Source organism: Varroa destructor, unplaced genomic scaffold (assembly GCF_002443255.2).
Source record: "Varroa destructor unplaced genomic scaffold, Vdes_3.0 BEIS01000006.1, whole genome shotgun sequence".
Lineage (NCBI taxonomy): Eukaryota > Metazoa > Arthropoda > Arachnida > Mesostigmata > Varroidae > Varroa > Varroa destructor.
This window is the reverse complement of record NW_019211459.1, coordinates 3317819-3342323: the sequence shown is the minus strand read 5'-3', so window position 1 is coordinate 3342323 and position 24505 is coordinate 3317819. Positions and strand designations below refer to the sequence as shown.

Genomic DNA, 24505 nt, shown 5'->3' with positions numbered 1-24505 from the left:
ATTAACGTTTCGCAAATCGTATCTGTGCAAATACGAGCACCATCAGTCTGATAATGATGTTGAAAATTGATGGGTATAAACCGTAATAACAGCGAGAAAAGGACAGACAGATACAGCTCGTCGACTAGAAAAATAATCCGTTAGGATTAAACGATCCTCTGTGTATAGCAGTTGGCAATACCCAAAAAAAAGGATCAAACAAGCGACTGACAATAGAGGCCTATCGACCACATGGCTGCTGTGGCAAAAACAGGGACATTATCGAGATTAGACCGTGTGGCATTTCATCATTGGGCCTTTCTCGGATAGGTCTCATTTGCTTATTAAACAAAGACATCGTTGTGCCAGAAGTGGTGTGAGCAGAACAAACGAATCCCATTGTCATGAACCGATACGTCTATGACTGCGCTGCTGGCAGCCTATCTGAGCGACGGCAGTAACGGCCAGCCAGCGAGCCCGTTAATCATGGCAGTAAGTGCTTTGTTGTGCAATGCACAGCTAAACCTTTTGTTGCAGGTCCGTCCAACGAAAAAAAATAGGTAGGAGGGAGCGCACGAAGGGCCGCAGCATGTGAAAGGCAATTGTCAGAAAGGAGGCCGGAAAAAGGCGACAAAGTATGACAGGTCTTTGCTAATGTCGTTGTTACCGTTGTTATCCTCCCGTTTCAAAATGTATGGACATTTTTCGTGTCTCTCAGCGTCGTCCCGTACGTTGTTCCATTGAGCTGACCGCCACCCTGTTGCATTGGCCGCCTGTTTCATCCTGCCATTTAGTAGCGCGTTTTTGGATGAGTTTTTCGTCTCGTTATTGTTTATGCTACATTAAACAATGTTGAACGTAGGAAGGTCATCAATAGAAGATTAAGCAGTTCCCATTGTTTACGTGTTATTTGTGACAAGCATATTGTTTGATCGCAATATGTCCGAAACGTGACCGGATTATGAGTAGAGAGTGGTCTCTGGCAGGACATGTTGCAGTACGCACTCTACAATAGTCGCAGATGTATTATTAAAATTGTCATGTTCATATCTATGAAATTTCGCAGCTCCCGCCGATAAAAATAGTTGTTCCATAGAGTTCGCGCTGAAATGTATCCACCCAACTTCCCGAACGATACTGATGAACAAACGTTCACAAGCAAACTTACTTATCACACAAATGCTGCAGATAACGTCTGACACACAATTATCAGCTAAGATTAATAATCACATTATCAAAACTGCTACTTATCCTACTGTAGAACATTAGGTGTCAGGCGTTCTTATCGTGATATGATGCTTCTAATGCTCGCCCTTGTTATCTATTACGATTGCAACATGTAACTTCCGTACGTAGCGTCATCAGAACTCGCTCTGCTCAGTTCGGTCAGCGACGCAGTTGATTTGGATGAATCCTTACTTATGTATCCGACCCTGTCTGATAGGCTGGAGGGATCAATTTGGTCTCAGCTTGCACTAAATGTTTTCTGTGGAGCATCCTATTATAGTTGAAGACTAACTCTGACTGTTTGAGGTGAGCGCGTTGCGCTTTAAGGGGCATAAACCGACCAGTTAGAAGTGCACCACCAGTCATCTCGAAGCCATTTGTGCTCCTACTCTCGTGCATCATGCACACGGTTATTGCTCTTCGCCCACTTGCTACGTACCTACATCGTACATAGCTCACCTTCAATACTTAATTAGTAACTATGCACGCGTACTACCTGCTGGGCCTGTTGATCGCAGATAGAACCGCTTAGCTACCGGGAAGGACTCTACTCTTGCTCAGTTTGTTTTCTTTTTACTTAAATGGGGGTAGACGAGAGAACGAAGACGGAATGTGATACTTAATTTGTACCGAGTTAATTAGCGCGCCAAAAGATATTAACAGTCAGGCATCGGTAGAATGCCAAACATTGAAAACAACAGCTCATGATCGGTGCAGTTATTACCTCAAGTATGAAATCTGAAGAAGTCGAATACTACAGAAGAAATGTTACCGAAGTTTTTTCAGTCGCATAGAGTATGCCTTCCCTGAAGGATGAATGTGAACAATTGTTATGAAATTATCAAAAACATACCGAAGAAGCAGAAAAAAACGCAAATCACTGGTGAATTTATTACAGATAGAACACGTGCGGTGTTCTATAGAGACAGTTTACGCAACTATCATTAACGAAAAATCCGCCTGGGACGTACCGGTCTGTATCGCCAGCCCGAGAATGGCGTTGAATAATGGACAGGGCAACGCTGGTGGCAGTTCCGAATAAATTTGGACTAAAGAGTTCCCTCGTCTAATTCGTCAAGGGTTTTACCGATGAGTGAGTGGCACGGTGCATAGTGTGACTATCAGACGGACGACAAGGTACGACCTCATCGTCTCGCTCCAAGTGCGGCTTACATCGAAAACAGCAGGGTCGATTAAGCCTGTTTTGATTCATATATTCAAGCTGATCGTGTGATTTCGGTTATCAACTATGTCACTTCAGATGGTCGAAAACACTCCGAGCATCCTAGTTGTGCTGAGAAACTATTACATCATGGTCATGTTGAAACCACCTAGTTTATTTTTGCCCTAATAGACGAACAAAAGCTGTTGAATTAACTTGTCTGGGGCAGCTGCGGGCTATCAAGGGCAGCGGGCGTTCATAACTATTTAATCTTTTTAGGAACGTTGTTGCGACCGAATACTCTACAAAGCTTTGAAAGCTCGTCTGTCAACTGTAATCAATGACAACTATACATATATATATATCCCAGGAAGTTATATAGTGATCTGACTCTTAAAATGCTTTCTATATAATTAAATTATCCTTTATATAGAAAAAACGTTTTTGCTTACAAGATGTATAGCCGTATTAATATAAATCTTTTACGAATATACTGATTTATAGAAGAGAAAACTTTAAACGACGTGAGCTGTATATAAAAGTAAGCATACGTCTCGACATTTACGTGGCGTACAATAGCCTCACACTACAGTACCTACGAAATTATTTTACGCTGCTACTGTGAGATTCTGTCGTTCCCATTGAGTATAAACTATTGTTAGTTGTTCTCAATTGTATCCCTATACGATTGTGTGGATTCTATATCTGAATTTTCTTTGTAATAGCTTGCCACAGTCGAGGGCCATAAGACTGTCGAGGAAAAAGAAGGCTATGCATACTAGGCAGTTACTAACTTGCTGCCACCCTCAGTTCTCTTCCAAATATCGATCCCCTTGAGCTTTTATCAGAACAAGCGCTGGCAAATTAGTTGTCACAAATAAATTGTCCGTTTTCCATTGGCGTTCTTCTGTATGATGCCAGAGAGGCCCATTACTGTTCCGTGCGAGCTCGTTTGGCACGTGCTGGCGGCGTTCAGAACAGCAACATTATATGTATTGTTCTTAACGAGCGTTCAAAATAGATCAGCAGTACTACTGCAGCCTCCCCTGTTGTGGCAACGATTGCCTTCACCTCCCGTCGCCCTCGTGTGATCCCACGGTATCACACTGCGCCTATCCAACCCATCCCATCCCGACGATATTTCAGGGATCTTTGGAGCCGTTCCATCTCGCGCGCCCTACCCCGTAAATGGTCGACGACCATAGACTGTGAACTCTGTGCAAATTGAGTGACAATGCGTTTTCCTATCACAATTTCTCATTCGCATTTACTAGCTGGCCAGGTAAGGTAATTGTAGGTCGTTATTGTTCTCTGCCGGGTCCATTTTGACCGACGGGTCAAGCCCGGTATCTAACGTGGCTATTGTTGGGGCATTAAAGCAGCACGCGACCAGCTTTGCAGGTAGTCTCCGACCCACCCTGGCGGCCTATCGTGGAAACCCCCTGAATCCAACTCTCGACTCATTATCCGTCCGCAGCTGCTCTTTTGCTTCTTCTTTTCTTGCAAGAGCATCCCGTACTACTAGTAATTCACGAAGTTGTTGTGGAACCAAAAAGAAAGGCACGCGTGCCTGACGTAGCGATGCCAGGAATGATAACAGAAAGTTACGCCAACGCAGTTTGCGGGAGAGACTAAAAAGGAGCGGAGGGATGGTACACATCTCAACAACGAAAACTAGTAAGTGGGTTCGGCTTAAGGTACCAAACTAAGGGGAACAGAATATCAGAGCAAGCCAAAAAACGACTGATCCGTCTGGAAATTTTGTCTCAGACATTCGATGTGCTATAAATTGAACCGGCTATCCTCTGAAGTCGCTGTCGCTGCTGACGGCTGCTTTGTGCGAGGATAGTAGTAGCTGCAAGAGAAACTGAATTTTCCGAGTTCTCTAAAAAAAAAGAGGACGTAGGCCTTAGAGAAGGCGCTAAACCTAAGCGAGTTGCCTTGGGAAACGGTAACAACGTGAGTTTCGCGACGTTTGCATCAAGCTGCAAACCAAGAAGTATCGATAACAACATTATTGTTGCCGTTCCTTTTTGTTGAAGGGAAGACAAGTGACAGGATTTAAAGCTACTTTAAGGCGTCAAATTCAAGGCCCATAATGGGTTAGGCTTTTTAAGTAAAACAAGCATTAGCTCGCAGTCTTTGACAGCAAAGGGAGTCACAGTTACCTAATTGATTCAACAAGCGTCAGCTACCTCCAATCCTGGCTAGTTAGTTCACCTCTCGAATGCTCAACGACACGACTTCCAACAATGTCTCGCACAACAATCGTCAAACCGAGAAAATAGACGGTAACGTTCACGTCTGGCGTCTAGTAAGCCCGGTAATAGGCATCGCTTCTGAGAATTACTTTAGGCCCAAGGCATAGAACCAATCTGTTTCGCTCGGCCTCTCTGTCAGGACAAATTCTATACCCTTAACTTTGTTCAATGTCGTTGTTACTTAAATGCTCTTTTCAATATAGGTCGCAGCGCAACATGTCGCATACAAAACGGTAGTACCTATTTAAAGACTATTCTCATATCTAGTTAAATTGACCTCTATTTTCAATAAATGATCAAAGCGTGGCTTGCCGTTGTTAGCAAGTCTGAAATCAAAACGGGGGATTCTGGTACCTTCAGTCTTCACATATAGAGATAGAGAATAGCGGCTATGGATTTCTATACAAACACGAACTGATCAATGTCTGTTAAACCTTTCTCATAGGCATTTCCATTCAGAAGTACCCTATGGTATCTACCAAATCATTATTTGTATGATCGAAACATTATTAGGCAAAATATAAATTTGTCTCACACTTACGTAAGGTTTATGCATTTGTATATACATATCCGTGGTCCTGCTACTTAGCTACTCTGCTAACTAAACTAGATATTAGCGTCGTCTAACTACGATGTCCATAACTGGGATCGAGCTTCAGATTTGTTTAAACCAACCTTTACAGATTTTTACACAGATATATGTGCGCTTTTATCCCTGTTTGCCCTGTAATGCTGTCTTTTTTTGCGAGGCCGCTTCTGAACTCTGCCTGTAAGAAACTTTACTACAGAAAAAAACTCGAAATGTTTTGCGTTTCCAATACCGCTTGGTGCTGCTGCTGCTGCTGCTGCTACAGCCGCGGACCTTAACGTCTGCATGTAGCACTTGGTCTGTTTCGAGTTTTCGTTCTAACCCGTTTCCTTCCGTCTGTTTGCTGTTGCCCGCAGTTGACGGTCGACCCCTTCACAGCGAAGAACTGCCCATGAAAACTTACTTTATGATAACAGATGCCATTGTGATAATTTTGGATCGGCATGAAGCAACGCCAGAATTTGTAAGGAAGGGGCAGTGAATAAGTACTGGCAAAATTAACCGGTGTATATATAGGGTTTCTCCAGCAAGTGGACCATTTTCGTAAAGCCGTTTTAGGACACTGTAAGCTAAACATATACGCCGATATAGTAACAACAGGGACGAAAAAATACAATATAATTGTACATACAGTAACGTATAAAGTCTATGTACATGTAGATAACCGTAATAGGCTCCATTGTAACAAGAATTGCATGCTAAGGTCTAACAACGTTGCAGAAATGTGGGAAAGTGTTGTAGTGTTTATCAGCCAAGTTTTCTTTAATGAACGAAATCGGCCTCTTCTATAGCCGTCTAGAAAATCAGATATACAGTAGTAAATAGGTCTTTTTCATAGCTTAGTATATATAGCAATGCATCACGTGCGTCCTAAGTCATACATTAGCGGAACATGTGTTCTCTCTATGAACTTAGCTTATATCATCGCGGTTGCCAATAAATGCAAGTTATCTAACTATTTCAGCGTCTGGGCGAATTTGTTCTATCCCTGAACGTAAATATGCATTAAGGGTTCGACAAAACTATTATCCGCTTTTTGATCTCTGCGCAGCTATTAATACTATTACGTCGTAGTCTACCTTGCTAATTGTCACAGTCGATTTTTCATGTATTTCCTAGAAATATCCCCGTACCCGGTCAATCAGCCGATATGTTCATAATTTTGCCCCTAGAAACTGTCAATTTAAAATGAAGTGCACATGGGCTTGTTTAGGTACACACAAATTTCGAACCGAATCAGTTAGGGCTATGTCGTTCAATTTCTTAGTAGGTAAACGGGGCTAATTCTGGTAGCACATTCGTGGTAGGCTTTGTTGTCATGATTGTGTAGTCTTTTTTTCGTCATCGTCGCCGTCATCGGTGCTACTTACCTTGGCAGCAGGAGGTGGATCTTCTCCGGGATTAGCGGGAATGACGGCGTCATAGTCGGCCAAACTGCTGAGCAGTGTAGCTACCCTGGGACGATCTGGGCATTCCTCGTGGTATAGGTAGAGATTCCTTTCATAGCTCGTGAGATTGCCTCCATCGCCTGCTCCAGCTCCGCCAGCCTCGATCGACTGGGGGTCCATCGAATCGCCTGGAATCGATTTTAGTCGATGCAGCGAGAGGATCAGTACACAGAAAGACAGAGAAAAAAAAGGTAAGATATTTCACGACAAATAACGAGCTATGTGGTATATCAGCACATACGTAAAAAGTATATAGTAGTAAACCTAAATAGTAACTAGAGAATACGATCGGGAATATTCGCTGAGGCGCGGTCAATCACTTGTTGTTTTTTTACTACAACCAATAGAGTCGCGTGACCTTCCTCCCTGGAGAAAACACAAAAATTGTGAACTGTTGTCTGGTCTAACAGTTTACCTTCTATCCCTTTTATTTTTTCTTTTTCTATAGCATACTCCATGTAGCAGGAGCGGAATTCATGCGTTTAACAGTCACGCAGATTTTAGCATCATTGCGGACTGAAACAACAGGTCAGTGCATAACAGTGCCGAACTACGTAAACGTCTTCATAGCCGGTTTTTCGAAATGATCTCAAATTGTTTCATAGTTACACACAGTGTATATACATAGGTAGAACAATGATAGAGTCAAGGCGTATTTCTTACGTTCGCGAAAGTGTTATATGTGTACATACATACGTACATAGAATTTAAATGTTATTGTTGTAGGTTGCTCTAAAACAGGCGTGGAAGAAAACCCTATGGCCTGCTGTTTTCTATCCAACTCATATACAATCTCAGGACCGGTCTTCATGGATGAATGGCAGGCCTAAATTCAAGCTGACATGACCGGCAGAGCGCGGCATCCTGCGAAATGGCCTTTCGAAGGAAGCCAGTGCACAGTCAATAGTTATGTATACATATATATATATATATATATATATATATATGGCAAAAAAGGTTGGTAAAGGCACGAACTGGGGCGTTCGACCACGAAGGAGAATCGCTACTCTTCCGTTTCCCGTTAAGAAGAAAACGACTGAAGGCGGGCCTAATATTAATATGTGTCGTTCTCGACAAACTAGCATTACTACAAAACAAAAAGTCGCTAGCGGAAGGAATGCTCTTTATCTTCAAACCCAACCTTATTCAAAACCCATTTGAATGCTAATATATCTTGTTGGAAATATGTCTATTTGGATGCGGGTCGAGACATTCTGCCTGTGATCGAATCGCAAGTAATCCAGAGATTTTGGCGGGTACATTTGAAATAGAAAGTTTGTTGTCAGCAATGAAATATCCGAATCGAATAAGCGTCGCCATCTATAACATGACCTATTCCTTTGTTGCATACACATAGAAAAATAAATGGAGCACCATTGCGTCAATTCATATACCCGAAATTGAAATGGCTCTGCAGTTAAATGAAGCTACAAAAACGAAGCTATTTGTGATAGTTAAATGGCCCTTTTCTCCCCCCATTTGGTTCAAAGTCGTTATAACAACACCTTTCTCTCCTTTCACGCCCTCACAGCTCACAGTAGTACTACTAATCTGATTAAATGTCATGTATCAGAATGTGGACACACTGCCGTTCGCATTAGCGTCATACGTTTGATGGAATGCCCAGCGACGGCTTAACCCTGAAATGTTTGGTTTCTAGTCTAAACAACAAATACAGAGCCTTTCGATGTGATTGTCAACTAATACTATGACGGCAGACTTGCCAGTCCTCAACACTTCATTTTTCGCTTCTGACCCCTTTTGTTAGCATAAGCTACTGCTGATTTGCCCATTGGTAGAAAGGATAACATTGTCAGCAGCCAGCCCTTTTAGGTCTGTTCTTGACCTTCCAGGTCATTTAACAACGCCGATTCAGCTTTCCTCATAGTCTCGTAGGGCAATGCTGTTGACGGCGCTAGGTGTTCCTGGCTGGCTCCATTCAAAGCACACGAGTTCGGTCATACCGGCAGTCAGCGCTAACTCGAAATCAGTGGACGGCAAGATGCCGCTGACTGGATCAGTAGGCTGATTAACTGGGGACATTTAGAATCCTCTAACGCTTTCAGTAATACAGCCTTTAAAAGGACAGAATACCGCATTCATTAAATGCCTTGCCGCTTGCCTTAACCGCTTGGGCCTGGTGTCCGGATCACGCTAATACGATCACACCCTTATAAAACTATGTGGCTTAATTGCTCTGCTAGACAATTTATATTGCTCGCTGTATCTCTGCTACACTTTTAAGGTCGACAAAGTATCGATTTCTTTTTAACCAACATTAACGCAAGTATCCTTGGCTTCTGAAGTGATATTAACTAGCTAAATATACGCCATTTTGATCGATGACCTTCTGCCATTTTCTGATAGGACCATCATCGCATTACTGTAGAACCCCTGTGGTCTCTGGGCGAAAAAATGCGACAAGTGTCTTTTGTATCCCTTTATAAAAGCTAAATGAATCACCATTACGAGAATCTTGTAGATATCGAAACAAGGAGTAGTTCTGTTGCGGGTGCGTTAAAGTTTCCCTTCCCTTTTCTTTTCGTTCGAAAAGTTTTTTTCGATTTTTGCCGACTAACTAGAGATGTAAGTGGCCTGCCATTGTTGAAGCAGAAGGCGGCCCTTTATCGCTCAGTAGTTTCCGTCGAATGTTTTTTCAGTGGCTTATTGTAATCTTGTTAGTTGTTGACGGTAAAAACCCGAATCAAGGCGGCAGCAGCAGCAGCCCACAATGGCACGATTCGTTTCTCATCCCACCTGATACATAGTACAATTTTCTTTGGTATCAAGGTAGGCTTTGCGAGGGATTGTGGAGCAAAAGTTTCTTCGAGTCATGATTCCATTTTAACTCACCCTAGTGAAGATAAAGGAATCAATGAACGGATTGAAGTTTGTTTCGTCTGTCATCTGTCCTGATGTAAATTTAGAATTAGTCTACATAGCTTTCCTGTATACAGCAACAAGAACCGCCGATTGGTTGTCTCACATCTGGTACCGTGAAATTCACAGTGACCAAAAGCGCTCGCTAATGATACTGTGTTTGGATTGGCCTGTCGCCTATTTTAATCTAGTTACCCAAAGTATCTTAGAGAATTAGGAAGAGCTAAATAGCATTTTATTTTAATTATTGTTATCATTATTTTTTTTTGATGGACAGTTAAAAAGCTCTGAACCGATTGGGTTCGAGGTAATGAAAGTAGAGTAAAGATAATACAACTAAAGGAATCCTGACAATTGCTAGGCTGCTTAATAATCTAGGCTATACTAGCCGTTTCATAAAACGGCCACGTCGTAAATTTTATCCTTTTTAGGGGCTGCAATCTAACGTCCCTGCAGCTGTAATTAAGTTGAAACCTCTCAAAACATCTCAGCAGATGGTATCTATCCTTACTGGCTCCATCATTATTGAAGGCTATTTATATACCTTATCGCAATAAATAATAAATAAAAGAGTTTGTTCCCGATCAATCGTATTGACTGAATTCGGACAATATAGAAGATTGAAAAAAGCTCTTAGACGCTTTCCTATTAATGAAAAGCTTCAGTAGAAGCAGTAATAGAAAACTGTTTCTGTCCTGGAGTATGAAGACGATACCGATTGACTTTACTTCTGTGATTCTCTTGCATTTGCTTTGGCTAGTCCTGGTCGTGTTTGTTTTTCATTCACCTGGATAGGCCAGTTGAAGAAAAATCACAGTAGCCTCAAAACTTAAGCTAATGATAATAACCATCTAGTACGCATCATCGTATTGATGCATATGTTGTCGTAAAAGATAATGAGCGAACGAACGTGTTTCTGGGTACAAATCGAACCGCTCGAAAAAAGCTCACCAGTCTAGCAATCCTATAAATCGATCAGATAGGCCAGTCTGTGCTAGGTAAGTCAATAAATGAGCCTTTTTTTTTATTAAGAAGTCACTATTCTTTTGTCAAGGAAAGACAAATCATCATTACGGATTAAATACCTAATCGTTTATTATAAATCTATTCAGCCTCGCTTCCTTAGCGCCCTGCAGATTACTCACGTACCGATATTATTTTTACGGTTTAGTTGTTTTTTTCAACCGCTTCGGAAATTATCTGGATGCAGATTAAAAAAACTTAGAAGAAAAACTCGATTCCCGGATAGAATCAAGCACAAGCCAAGAGTACACACGCAGTCATATTTTGGGTAAATTTTTGTAAAAGATTGATATAGAATTCAGGGTGTAATAATCGCATAATAAGAGGGCACAAATCGTCGTAGTGGTCTGAATTATATTCGTAGCGTGGATATTAAAATAAATATTAAAGTCTAAGATTTCTTATATATTTGGCGACATTAACGTCTTTTATACACTAAGCAGAGTATATTGAAGGGTAGAAGACAGTATTTTTCGCAACAGAATGAATCTTATTCTATCAATCGTGAAATCTCCTTTTTCCATCGCTATTTACAACATCAGCCATTTCTTTTTATATGAGAAATTATATGAGGCGAAATCATTGGCGTATAGTTAGTGTTTTCGGAAAGTACCTATCACGCTTTGCGTATCTAGAGTAGGTGTGGTGAGTAACAGGCATCTCGAGATGGGTCTTTCAGGACGCTGGATGGACAAGCTCCACTTCGAGTGAAGCTATTCTTATGTACAATATGGAAGGAACTATTTTTGAGGTAGCCACCTAACCAAAAAAAAAACCTGTTTAAAGAGCTTCGTGTGGATGGACCAAAGGCGAAATGGAAAGCTCCGAGCTATGAACCCATGACGATGTTTTCCCGCTCTTTATTTAAAAAATTTATTGCCTTTGAGCTTGTCGTCTTCAGTTCGTGTTTTCTTCTGATACTTACTTTGTAGTTCTCGGAAAATCATTCGGTATCTCTTCTTTTTCCTAATCAAGCTATAACCATTTTGCTTCCTCATAATTAACCGAAAAAGGCTAGAAAGTATACGACGTTGGGTCACGTTTTGTTACTGGCGTTTGTCATCGCAAAGGCAGATGTCGCTGATTTGTGTCAATACTCATTCGCGGTGCACCGACACACAGGGCATGGAGGGTTAAAGGTGGGCGTGAGCAAACGGGACCCAGTTTAGTTCCACTGTTTTGTCGACCGGTATTCGCACAAAGCCTACAAAAGCCATAGTAAGCTTCTGCCCTCCAGTAGTCGCAAGACCCCGCATCGTCGGTCGTTTCCCAAACTGCCTGTCAGCTAGTGCGTCTGCGCTCTGAAACGCTACTTGGTCACGTCGGCCTTAGTGTGACCTGTGGCTTTAGCCGACTTTAGCGTTTAGGGCTCGCTAGCTAGGTCGGGACGATGGGACAAGCGAAAGAGGTTGTCGTCGTTAAGGTTTTATTTGAGCTTCTCTGAAACGCTAGTGAGTTAGCATAGGCGATAGGAAATGCGCGCATGAAAGTGGTGCCGCCAGTAGTGTAGCATGCAAGGAGTAGTCAGAGGTAACAGAGGTCACCTCGGCGAAACGGTCTCTATAGCACCAACGGGGACAAGGTTGGAGCCTCGAGTGCAACTTTTGAATAGTTGCTTCAACGTCATCGTTTAGATGCCTTCCTTCAAGATGCTCCAGCTTCTATCGCTGCTAGCGCTGCCATTGCCAAAAATTAGGATCAGCTACTTAGGCAGAGTATAACAAGAGGAGAGGAATACCGAGAAACGTTGTTGTCAATTTCTTGCGAGAGCTCAGGCAGCGGAAGGACGAAAAGAAGGAGTGGCTTGGAGTTAGGGGTGAGGGTATCCGGTAAGGATAGATGAGTGCTTGTGAAGGCTGGTGAGAGAGCCCAAATGGGCTGTAATCGCGGTGTGAAACCCAATTAGCGGCAAAGAAGAATTGGTGCCTGCTTTACAAGCCAGTAACGTATGCTAAAAGGTTAACGTTTTCATGGCAAAGATTAGGGGGCCCAAGGACAGGGTGTCACATTTGAGGTAGAAACAAATGTAAAAAACACCGAAACGAATTCTGACTATACGGCTGATTGGCTGGGCGAGGTTCCAAGAATAACATTTACTCGAACATTTATGCGGCAACAACCGCACGTATACATTCACGTTAATCCTATACACTTGACAAGTTTCAGGTATACTAGGACCTGTTGCCGTAGGGATTTAACACTTGTCGTAACAGCAAGCCGTGGCTCTACTTTACGTTGCCCGCAAGAGGCCCTTTTAGACTTCAGTGAAAGCTTCTTTTTCCCCTTAACAACGAAGACACTGTCGTTAGTTTTCGTGGCTGACGATTTTTGTTGTTCCGCTTTTTAGTACAAGCTTGAGCAAGAGAATCGGTAAACATTTTTTTTCATGAATTTACCCGAGATTGCAACTTATTTAAAGTTATGCGGCTAATGATATTACGCTACTGGTTTCAGTATACTTACATCATTCAAAGCATTAACTACAAATTTCATTGCTCTATAATCTTACCATGAAGTCGCTTACTAAGTTTATGTAAGTCTGCTGGTCGGGTTCATGGAACGCTACGAGTTTTCCACAACCCTGCAGTTCGAATAGTTGGTAACAATAAGATCCGGCTTCATTGTTTAGCTAAGCGTGTTCTGGGCTATAACTTCCGGTTAAGCCTTTTCACTTTGCTTCGTTATAATCGTTCCTCCGTCATAATAACTACTCCATCGTCGTTAATCTATCGCATAGCGCTCAAGTTCTGTGCATTCAATTTTGCTCAGTCTTTGTTTTAGATGGCGTCAAATACTCTGGAACTGCTACTTCTAGCGTAGTTAAGGGATTAGAAGACAAATTAAAAATGAGGGGAGAAACGAGAGTACCTTGAATTCACTGTTAAATGGGAAGCATGTTACTTAAAAAACAGGCCCGGATAAATTGAACGAGCACTGAGGTTCTACGAAATACGCCAGTTTTCCTAGCAGTACATCAAAAATAAGGTCACCAAAATTGACAGCAATTAATTTTACCAATAAACAGGCAGAGCCGTAGCGGGTTGTCCTACGCCGTGCTCTAGGTATTATACTTCGTTTGCAAAAGGTTTCGTTCAAGGGAAAGTACCGATAGGTAATATTCATTAAGATCTGCTAATTAGACAGGTGGTCGCCTAAGTTTATTTAAATAATTAGCAAAAATAAAGTTCGCATTTGAATTATTCGTCATAGACAGGTTGTTGCCCATCATAAAAACTCTATTAAAGTACTAATAAACACTACAATTATATTTAGTGTTAAGTTACGCACTTGTTTTACAATCGGAGGCATTAATTATATCAAGAAGGACATTAAGTTAACATTAAAAAAAATATTAGCAGATCGGCTACGTTTACGCTGGAAGTTCTGCATCAGTGCGGATATATCTTTTCTAGTGTTTGCAGTCGTTTTCTTGTTACTCCATGGGTTTCAATGTAGTCTGCGTAAATATTTCTAAGCGATAAAATATTATTCTGTTGACACATGTTATGTTTATATGCTTATAAGGCATGTATGGAGCAGCGTCGACATAACAAAATGTAGGCAATGATAGTCCGTCTAGGTGCTACGTAGTTGTTCGGCGTAAAATGTGTAGGCGCCCCCATGCACATATATTCTGGCAACTGGTAGTATTATACCTGACCAACTGAGTACCTAATTGTTGCTGTAGACTTTGCATGTCTCAGATACGTCGTGCCGTTGTTTGTCTGCACCGGGACCAGCGCCAAAGACCTGCCTCTAGCCTGGTTGGGTCATTTACAATCCACTGGTTTAGTATCAAGCTGCCGTATACGCGAAAGGGTCCTGCTTCTATATAATACTATTAGTTAAACTACCGATCCTGGTAAGCGGTCTGTTCTTTGCGAGGAGCGGTAACGTCAGCAGAGTCCCCTAATACCATGACGCCAATTGTGCACTAAGCTAGAACAATAGGACTAGAAAAAAAGGGACCAAAAGCAAAGGAGCGTATTTTTCGGATTTAGTCAGCATCGCTCGTGAGGAAAGAATGTTAACTTGAAGTGTTCAGCTAAATCGGCGGAATCGTCGTACGCCATTTCACTTTCTCAATCACTACAATAACTTAGAAAGACAGCACGCATGTAACGATAAACGTGTCCGAATGTGGTGGTCAACAGCCTTACACGGTGGCTGAACTGAACTGTATGCCTTGGTGTCGCAGTAGGCTATCCTCATATCACGGCCTATCAGAGTTATCATCAAAGAAAGATCAACCTCCGATACAAATACACATAACGCATCATATTATTAAATCTGTCTCGAATAGAGAAAACACAAGATTTTCGAGATAATATTAGAGTAGCACGATGCATGAATAATGGGCTTTTTGCTACCAATATGGACTAGTAGGAATAAATTTAAAGTTAGAAAGAACATCGACCTATTGTATATATATAGGCAGCATACTCGGGAACTTTGCTAAAAAATTGCAAATAATGGCAATGATGAAGTGAAATACAGACAACGTTGACTATATGCTTTAGCAGTCTGAAATGCTGCGGAAATATCTGAGCTAGAACAATAAGACTACGGGTCATTCACTATTAGGAGTGAGGAAGTTGGTTCTCTAAGATATACTAATTCGATCTTCGAAGGACGTCGCGTACTACTATGGGTATAGGGCTGTGTTCAACCTGTTATTTTTCGCCGGTTCCTGTCGTAGCCTCCGTGATGGTCACTAATGCGGATTGGCTGGAAGAGGCCCGATCACGATGCCGGCCTCTTTCTTTGTTGCTTCCTAAGAAGAAGAAGAACATGACGCGACTGTCAATGGAAAACTAGCTCTATAGAAGCAGATAGCAAAACGGATATGTGGTTAGATTGATAGATAAGGGCCGCCGCCACCGCCCTTATGTCTCCAGCCCGAACGATTTTTGGCCGCAGGTACTTGGGCTAAACTCAGGGTTGGTTGCCTGGTTAGCCATTACCGCCATATAGGGTCTGTTCTACAAAATGTCGGAAACTATCCTGATGCAGAGAAGCACTCATCAGGCTGTTTCAATATGAAGTGGTAGAATCAAGGCAAAATTATATATTAGCGTAAAAGTTATGTATGACTGGAGTTATTTAAAAATGAAAAGCGTTATTTAGCAGCTAGCGGAGGAGCGTGAGAAAAAGAGGATAACGAAAAGAAAAATGAAAAGATACGTATTAAAAGAAGGCGAAATCTGTCCGGCTTGTCTTTGCAATATGTGGACTTCGTCATGCTTTGTTTACTATACCGTCGTTTTTGAAGATTCATGTATAAACGCCAGCCAAATATTTTTCAAGGCTATTCGTGCTGATTTCGATAGCTATTCCACTTGTGTTCGTTGCTGTTAATCGCGATGTTTAGCAACGAAGTTTTTCTGGCCCAAAGACACTTCAGATAGGGTAAATGGAACATTTTGGTACGTTTAGTAAAAACAAAATATCTCCCAGACTACGGACCCAATCAGCGCGTTTCGGAGATATATAGATTTCATGTAAAAATGGTCTTGCAAGCCAGATGTGGCACTTCCGGGGAGGTCACAAGACTCACAATAAAGGCGGAGTGGTGCCTCGATCGATCCTGCTTTTTCTATCAATATTATGAATCAAGTATGTTTGGCATATGTGAAAAAGCTGTGTGTACCTTAATGTGCAGCCTAAGTGTATATCTTTGTATTAAGCTTGATGCCGCATCCGGATCCAATGTATGCGCTTGAGTAGACGGAGCTCGCTATAAGCAAAGCCACAATCGTAACCGGTTCTCGGGTATCAATTCAAAGTCAGTGCACTGCATTATCCGCACGAAAGGGAAGACAAAAATAACGGAAGTCCCCGAAATTAAAGAAAGGTTTGTAGAATGTTCTTGTTTATATTTTCTCTAAAACGTTCCTAAATAGCGTCGACAAGGTAATTTTTCTAAATCGAAGCTGCCAAAAGAAATAGAAAGCGATGAATAGTTGTAGGTTAACAAAATGCACAAACTCTTCCGCAAGGATGCGCGGGGAAGAACGATATTGCACACTGCACACATTTAGACCGAAAACACAGCGGAGTCCACAGTAACTAATAATAGAGTAGAAAGGTCCGATGGACGAAAGGAAGCGACATGTACAACTTGAAGAGTGGAATGAATCGCTCGGTGCCACTTCCTGCCGACGCTTAACGCAGTTTACTGGCTTTATAGCAGCTATACGCTATAGTTTGTCGGATCTAGTTTGCATGTTAATTAATAATTAATCAACATGTACATCCTACAAATATATTTTGTACAAAAAAAAATGTTGGAAAATTCACCTGTGCTTTTGAGGTAGGCACTTATAAACCTACCAAATACACAGTGATTGTATGCGTACGTGTAAAGGTCAGCCTGAAGCGTGAATATATTAATGGTGTTATGGAGTACAGAGAACTTCGTCTGTTTCCATTTTGCAGGAGCTCAACTTCCCCCATGATGAAGACCCGCTTAGCAAATACCTAATACACGCAAATACATCGCAACGATTTAGAAAAAATCGTCAACCGAGGTACAGAACATTTCATCAAGCACCAGTGTGACAGATGTAGCGGCAGGTCGACAGGTAAACAAATGAAGGAGCCAATATACCTGTTAGCTGTTGGTGTAGAAGATTTCTCGAAAAAAAATATCAAAAATACTGAATGCAAAACGCGACTAACCAGAGTACAATTGATTTGTCCTTAGGTAAAAAAACACCTAATATGCAAGCCTTTCTCCTTTTTAAATATTTGTGATTACGCCAATGGCCAACAAGAAGTTTTTAGTGCGCCGATTCCAACTGTTTCCCTCAATCACTTGTAAAATAATAATAAAAAAATAAAGAAACTGTGCTTAAATTGCAAATTTATAGTACCAATAAATTTATTCAGGTAGAAGAAATAGCGTTTCGCACAGAAGCATCTGTGTTGTTGTTCTTAATTTCCAGTATTATTAATGTCTTAGGGTTACTGTTCGAGATTGGCCTGCGTCGCTATAGAGCAACAGGGAAGCCAGCAACGACACGTTCACTCATTGCGATAGCTCACCGATGTGTCTGCTTTCTTGGCAGACTTTTAAGAGTGCTGTCTGGAACTTGCTGCAATCCAATAGGGGCTCTAAATAGCCCGCAGATCCCTAGCGAGTTCCAGAACTTTTGATTGGATACGATTAAGGAGATGGGATATAGGATCGATTTTAGGCAAACCCAGTTTAATTTGCCGAACCGGACCACCGTCGCCGCCAATCAACTCCGTGTATAAGATAATAATTGTTCTGTAAAATAAGTATACCAGAGGTAATTAAAGAACACTTCAATCAGTAAGCAGCACTAGTTAGGGAATTAGAGAGAGGAATGGGGGTATCGACTACCACTGCTTTATCATCGTTGATCATAACTTTTAGAATGACAATTATAGCATGTTTGTGTACTCTTATTTTGTTGTGCGCTATTAATATGCGATGATCGCATTAGCAGAAGGACGGGCATGCGCACAAAAACACAACAAACTTTGTCATTACAGCATGAATAGCTTCCGTTTCTGTAGTAAAAAGTTACACTTTTTACAACTTGAAAAATTTAGAATTCAAATATCCTTTTGCTCTGTTAAAAGGGAGTTAGAATGATACAGCATATGCGAAACGACTGGATATAGTTAAATATTAATAGCAGAAGCTCTGTGTATGAGGTCAATAGGAGCACCATCTTCATTTATTCACCTAAACCCTTTCTACGCTAACTGCATCATCCTTTTTATGTCCCAGCAGTTACCACCTCACAAACTTCATGTACACTGCGGAGGTTCCACGTCGATATATGGTGTCGGCGACTACTTCACCTACATGCTGCAGGGCAAAATGAAGAAGCCTAATCTTTTCGTCTCACCCATCGACTACCTGCCTCCGGCCTATCGCATCTGTCAATTTCTGTTGCTAAAACAAAGAGCACGATATTGTCTATTACGCATTGTGCCCCAGGACAAAAGAACCGCTGCTGATAGATTGGATAGTTCTGAACAATAGTGATAGCACTGGTGGGGCAGCGGTACCGTAGGGGCAGTGAACGTAACTGCATTGCAGCCACATAACTTGTGTGGCTCAAATTGACAGATTGTATGTATCTATTTCATGAATGACGATTGCTCTTGACACCGGTTTAGGAATCAGTGCGTGACACACCACCGAGAGACAAATAAATGGAAGGCAAGGAGATGGGGCAATCGTGTGTGTTACTAGTTTCTCAGTTGTGGCATCTGCCTCTGGCTTTACTGTGAGCACTTGCGTTTGCAAAATTAAACATACTGAGAGATGCACTGATGCACATAAGATTATGTACCATCCCGGCTCCTTCACAAACACGCTATACCATAGAAATCGTCTCGAAGGTGTTGTGCATAACACAAAACATTACGTTTTTATGTTTGTTATAGGAAAAGTAACCGCGGGTTTGAGGGCGTCCGCAGGAAACTGATTTCGAAGTTACCTTGTGAGATGCGTATGCATACCAGGTAGGTATAAAGGGAGTTCTACTTCGTGCTTCCGAGGGGCTGCTAAATGAGGAGATTGAAGTCCTTTTCCGGCGATGTGTAAAGCATCTAGAGGATGCATACTACTGACGGTCTATCCAAAGAGCAGATAAGATACCAACGACGGATGGACCGAAAAACCTTTTTAATAACCTTTATGAAATCTTAACTTTCACTATTGTACGCTATGCTGTGTCTGGCTCTGACACACTTTTTTTTTTTATCTCGCACGCAAAGAAAGATAAAGGTGGCAGTTACAACTTTCTCTCAAACGGATCCCACTATATCTTCCATGACACTTCGTTCGTCTTATTTCTTGTGTCTCAATGTATAAGTGGGTACATACGAAAAAAAAGATATACCTATTGGTCCGTTTAAGTGGAACATGTTAGTGTTCCTCGACTAGAACCTAAGCCAGTACAAGCAGATGGGTTCGATAAGGACGTACACTACGATTGGCTCAGGGCCTAAGAGTTGAAACTTATCTGCAAGTGAATAGCTAAAAGGCACATATTTTACAACAAGGCCATTTTGGTGAACAGAGGCGACTTTCACGAACATTCGTAGAAAGGCAAATAGATGACATATGAGGACGTCGGTGGGAGCTTGCAATATTCCTTACTTAGATCTCGTCGAGAGATGTTGCCAAATAGAGAAGGACCATTCTAGTACATCATACGGGCACCGGATGGAAGACGACTGGCAGTGGTACGTGAAGAAGGAGTAGATGAGATGACCCCCTTCCCATTGAAGAAGGAGGGCGAATAACACTGATACCAACGGAAATCTCGTCGCTTATTGCCGACCACGAACCAATGATAGTGCTAGTAGTGCCTATGATGGCGTAAAAAGGACGCAAACAGAATTTGATTTTGAGGGCAACCGCAGCTGAGACTAAATTGGAATTGGAGAGGATTAGAAATTATTAAGGGGGAAATAAGGAGAAGTTCTTGAAGTGTGAGCCAATCTAGGTGTAGGCCAACAGTTCGCCGAAGTTGACCGATGCACGTAATCGCGTAGTGGATATAGTCAGTTTGAAGTCTGCCTTCGACGTGCAGACTCCGGCACTCCTTTCACGACCTGATGTTATTAGCCGCAACGGCCTGCTGTGCGTCTACAGGATCGGCGGGCTTGGGTCATGAACGATACCAGATGACACAGGAATAAGGAAGTTAATAATAAGTAGTCACGCAAATGGTCGAACCTACCAGAAGAAAGTTAAGGAAGTATTATTGAATGTATGGAACTTGGCTTCTCCAAATAATAATGTAAGTCAACACAAACAATATTATAAGACAGTAGTTCGAAAATGCCCTATCTTAGGACCAATCGATGAATGAGCGAACAGCTGTAGCTGCAGGGGAGGCACCAGCAGCGTTATGCAGTTACCTGGTGAACCCGAGAATGGTAGCGAAATGACAGCAAAAGGAAAAGAGACGAAAAAGACAGGACATCCTGGTCCATGCCCGTACCATCCAATACTTTCCCGTATCTGTAGACGCCTTTAGTAATACCGCTCAGGGTCCGTCCAGATCACTCGCCAATATTGTTCATGCACTGCTATATAGAGCCACGGGAGCAGAAAAGAAAAGCCTGCTACTGGAAAGAAAACATGAGGCGAGAGCCGGAGAACGAGCACCGTCGTTCTTCTGGATGACTTCTTCTGCATTTTCGCGAGAGGTCGCCAAAAGCAACGCGGGCAGCAGCAGTAGTAGCAGCAGCAAAAATAACAGTAACATTTGTCAAAACAACTGAGGTGAACAGAAGCTATTCTAGCAACGGCGGCAACACTGCCATGGCATGCCGTCGCTGTTAAGCAGTGGCCTAATCTAGTTTGTGCCATTTCAGACAAGTACGAGGCTGTGCAGTCTTACGCCTTCTTCCCTTCCTTGTCTTCAATACATCAGATACTCAGAAGATGCTAATAGTCGCTTTACTAGGTCATACGTAGTTATGCTAACGTATCTTCTGCTATTGGCTACCGCCGCTATCACTGACGCTGCAACTAGCCTGTAATGGACAAATTCAACGAGAGACCTGTCGTTCCTTCTCTGCGCGTTCCCGTCCTTTCGTTCCGTCCCTTTCTTTCCCTTATATCGCAGCCGCCGACACAATTTTGTCTCCGGGCCCAGTTTGCTCCTACCATCCGGTTTCGCAGATCCCCGACGCGTCCAACACAGAAAGGTTCAACGTAATTCAAGACTGGCTGAAGAACGGCCTCCAAGTCACTCATCACTACTTTACAAGAAAAGCAATAATGCTTTTCTCGTAGAGTAGTGATGTAGAGTAGTGATTACTTTTGAATGTCTTCGCAACAAGTTTGGGAAATTTGCCGAGGCTCCTATTGAGCTGTTTCCGTTCGATACGTCCATTCGCTTGGGCACCTCTTCAGACCTGCCAGGTATTTTACCTTCCCTTTTTTTCTATCTACACTTATGTCTCATATCCTACTAAAAAAAGGACTATAGTAGCCCCGTTCGTATATACACAGTACCTAAAAAATGTTATATTTTACTTCAGTCCAGTTTGCTCCTATTGAATTAAGTATGCTTTGCCACTTGTAGTAGCTGAAACGAATGGAGCATCAAAGGCGCTCATCGGCAACCCGCAGTTGTTCGACAACGACAACGACTCGCTCAGCAGTGCATTTTTGTCCGGGAGCAGGCAGGTCCTTACAGCATGCCTAGTTATTGACGTTGTGTCCTTTATCTACCACCGCCTGTTCCCGCCTTCCCTGCGACACCCGCTCTTCTAGCCCGTTGCCCCAATTATCCAATTTCAGTTCGGCAGTCGATCAGCAACATGAAGAGACTGTCTCTATGCCTCAGACCTAACCTGTATCTACGAGTGAGTCATTTCGATCTGTTTCTCATTTGTCGTTCTTTGTTAGCTATACAAGTTCTTTTCTATATTTCTTACTTCGTTGTTGTCTGGCTAATCATTTGTGCCTGCTTCTGCTTTTTAAATTGTGTTATCATTAACTGCATCTCTCGCACATATCGAGTGTTTCAAAACTAAAAATCAGTCCTTTGCTTTTGACAAAAAGGTGACAGGGCTGAGTAAACGGAGCACTTTTTTCTCCCATCAGAGATGTTGTATTACATTTTACCGCGAATAACTTGAATTATGTCAAAACACTATTCCAGTTATGGAAGTTAGACGTCGAAGAGATGTTGTTTTCGAACCCATTTGAAAAATCAACGAATCAAAACTGACTAGTAATAAGTAAAATAATGGGAAATATTGAGCTTTTTTTTTTAACTTGAAAATGAAATCGCTTAAAAAACGCTTTAACCGAAGGCCTCAAGTTATCTACTTGAAACTAAGACCACCCTTATACTTAGCATGTTATATACAAATATTGAAACAAGCTTAAGCTGTGAAGAATAACAGGGTAGAAATCTTCGTCACAATCGAGTACCTTGACAAAATGTAAGGTAAGGTAACTTTTTAGTCTAGATTAGATCACAGCAATTCGTCCTGAAAGTTAGCTATATAAAATAACACCTAACGGCCTAGTACTGGAACGTAAAACGTAAAAAATATTAGAGCTATATATATAGAGATATAGCGACCCTTAACCATGACGCCTGCTTACTACCGAGGGCAAAATGTGCAACAAGGTTTCTGAATACTTTCGACACTATCCCGGTTATTACTGTATATGGCACAAGGTCAACTAATATAGCACTTCTTACTGTTGCTATATGAGAATGCCTATCCACGAGACATTGATTGACTTAGGAGGTACAATTCGAAGGGTTTGGGTTATATCAAAGCAAAGAGCAGAGCCCCATTTTTTGCCAGAGTACTACCAGATCTCAAGCACACTTAAAACTTTCTATTAAGTATTTCCGTAGCAACATATCGTACATCTTCTTCCATCAACAGATTTTGTTTACGAAAGAAAAAAACTCGTTCCTAATAGATGTAGACCCGAATCCTTCCTTACTACAATCACATATTTATTGATTTTTTCATTCGTTTCAATTTAAGCGATAAAATAAATATTGGCCCTATTAAGGAAAATGCCTTGTTTGCTGGGTTTAACAGAGTAAATTTCGCATACGCGTAAGGACAGCTTCGGCAAGGCCAAAAACAAAGCAGGAATTGAACATACATAAATAAGTAGGAAAAAAACAGCCGAATAATTTCTAACGTCACCAAATCGGCCCCCACATTATCAGTACATATTGAAATGCTATCTTCACTGACGACGGTGTGAGCTTGACATTCGAATATATAAGGAATATTACAGCTAGGAGTAGAATCGAACGCACAAGGTTGTCTAATACATCATCATACAATACAATGTATACTTGTGTGTGTATACAGTGTGTACCTTCGCACTTACCGAAATCAAAATGTGTATTATTTGGGCTTTATGTAAAGTAAGTAAAAAAATAATTAATTAGACATAGCCTGGCTAGAAATCGGTTTTTCCATTCTTTTGTAAACGCAGTTGTCGCAGCAGAAATATTGTTCGTTTTATATGTAGCTAACAGTTGGAAAAATAAAATATAGAATATTATAAAACAGAAAAAAGAAACAATAATGTATTAGAAAATATAGAATAATTTTATATAACTAAGCTATATATTTCATATATCTGTTAGGAAAGAATCTAAATCAGCTCAGCCAAAACGACCCCGGCTGCGCCTTTAATGAGGCAAGTCATTGATTCACAAAGAAGGATAGCAGGAGCGTATACGTAAAGTGGACTGTACATATACTTAAGTTTCTGGTCGCTTTTCTCCATACCCGAGTTCATCCTTTGCAGGTGTCTGTACAGATCATCATGTTCCATGATTCCACCCTTTCGATAGATAGCCATAGCTTTGTTTAACGCGTCCGCACTTGGTCCTTCTTCAATCATCGTTTCAGATAAACATAACGATCAACTCGTTGCTTCTGGTTGTGGAACAGCTACTAGATCAACCACAACGATTGAGTTCCCGATGATGATGCTTACTATATAACAATAGCGTCCGAGGTGAGATAATGATGTTGCTTCTGCTCCGCGTCGCTCTTACAACCGTGAGTTCACAGAGACAACGGATAGTTACTCTTTGAATACACGTGTCAAGCTATGCTCAGACAACACCCCAACGTTGTCGGGGAGGCGGACGAGCAGGGCACGACAACCGCTGGCACTTACAGTTTTTACGCCTGACACTTCTACAATATACAGATACGTAACTATGTAGGCCTCCGGCCGTCGCCTTAGAGCTTTTGCTGAGGATACGCACGCACGCACATGGATTCGCACCTCGCCGCAAAAACTAGCCTCAAAGTACACCTCCTTCTTGTTAGAAAGCACTAAGAAGTAGCGGTCACGCCACTCAGCCGCGTAGTCAGAAAATTTTGTGAGAAAGTTGCTTTCGTAGTTTCCAGTAACTCGAACTAGCTTAAA

General features: G+C 41.8%; 1 protein-coding gene and 1 long non-coding RNA gene across 12 annotated transcripts in view; one reads left to right on the top strand and one right to left on the bottom strand.

Annotated features, from left to right (window-relative positions):
* kcc (solute carrier family 12 member kcc) overlaps nucleotides 1–24505 on the bottom strand; it is a 275661-nt gene that overhangs the window by 106332 nt on the left and 144824 nt on the right. For 5 of the 6 annotated variants that reach the window (XM_022812856.2, XM_022812851.2, XM_022812852.2 and 2 more), the window contains one exon: nucleotides 6589–6794. In XM_022812856.2, coding sequence (XP_022668591.1) covers nucleotides 6589–6794 — 206 coding nt within the window. Of the gene's footprint in view, nucleotides 1–6588; nucleotides 6795–23853; nucleotides 23988–24505 lie in introns of those variants that run through there. The other variant, XM_022812855.2, reaches the window with a different exon arrangement.
* LOC147754753 (uncharacterized) lies at nucleotides 230–24106 on the top strand. 6 transcript variants are annotated; one of them, XR_015330682.1, is made up of 8 exons: nucleotides 281–471; nucleotides 5575–5681; nucleotides 6600–6857; nucleotides 7115–7194; nucleotides 7393–16423; nucleotides 17008–17153; nucleotides 18335–21939; nucleotides 23977–24106. It is a non-coding gene; the product is annotated as an uncharacterized LOC147754753 (long non-coding RNA). The 6 variants fall into 6 exon arrangements; XR_015330683.1 differs by having other exon boundaries at nucleotides 5575–5782; XR_015330684.1 differs by lacking the exons at nucleotides 18335–21939; nucleotides 23977–24106 and adding an exon at nucleotides 17276–17520 and having other exon boundaries at nucleotides 230–471; nucleotides 6183–6857.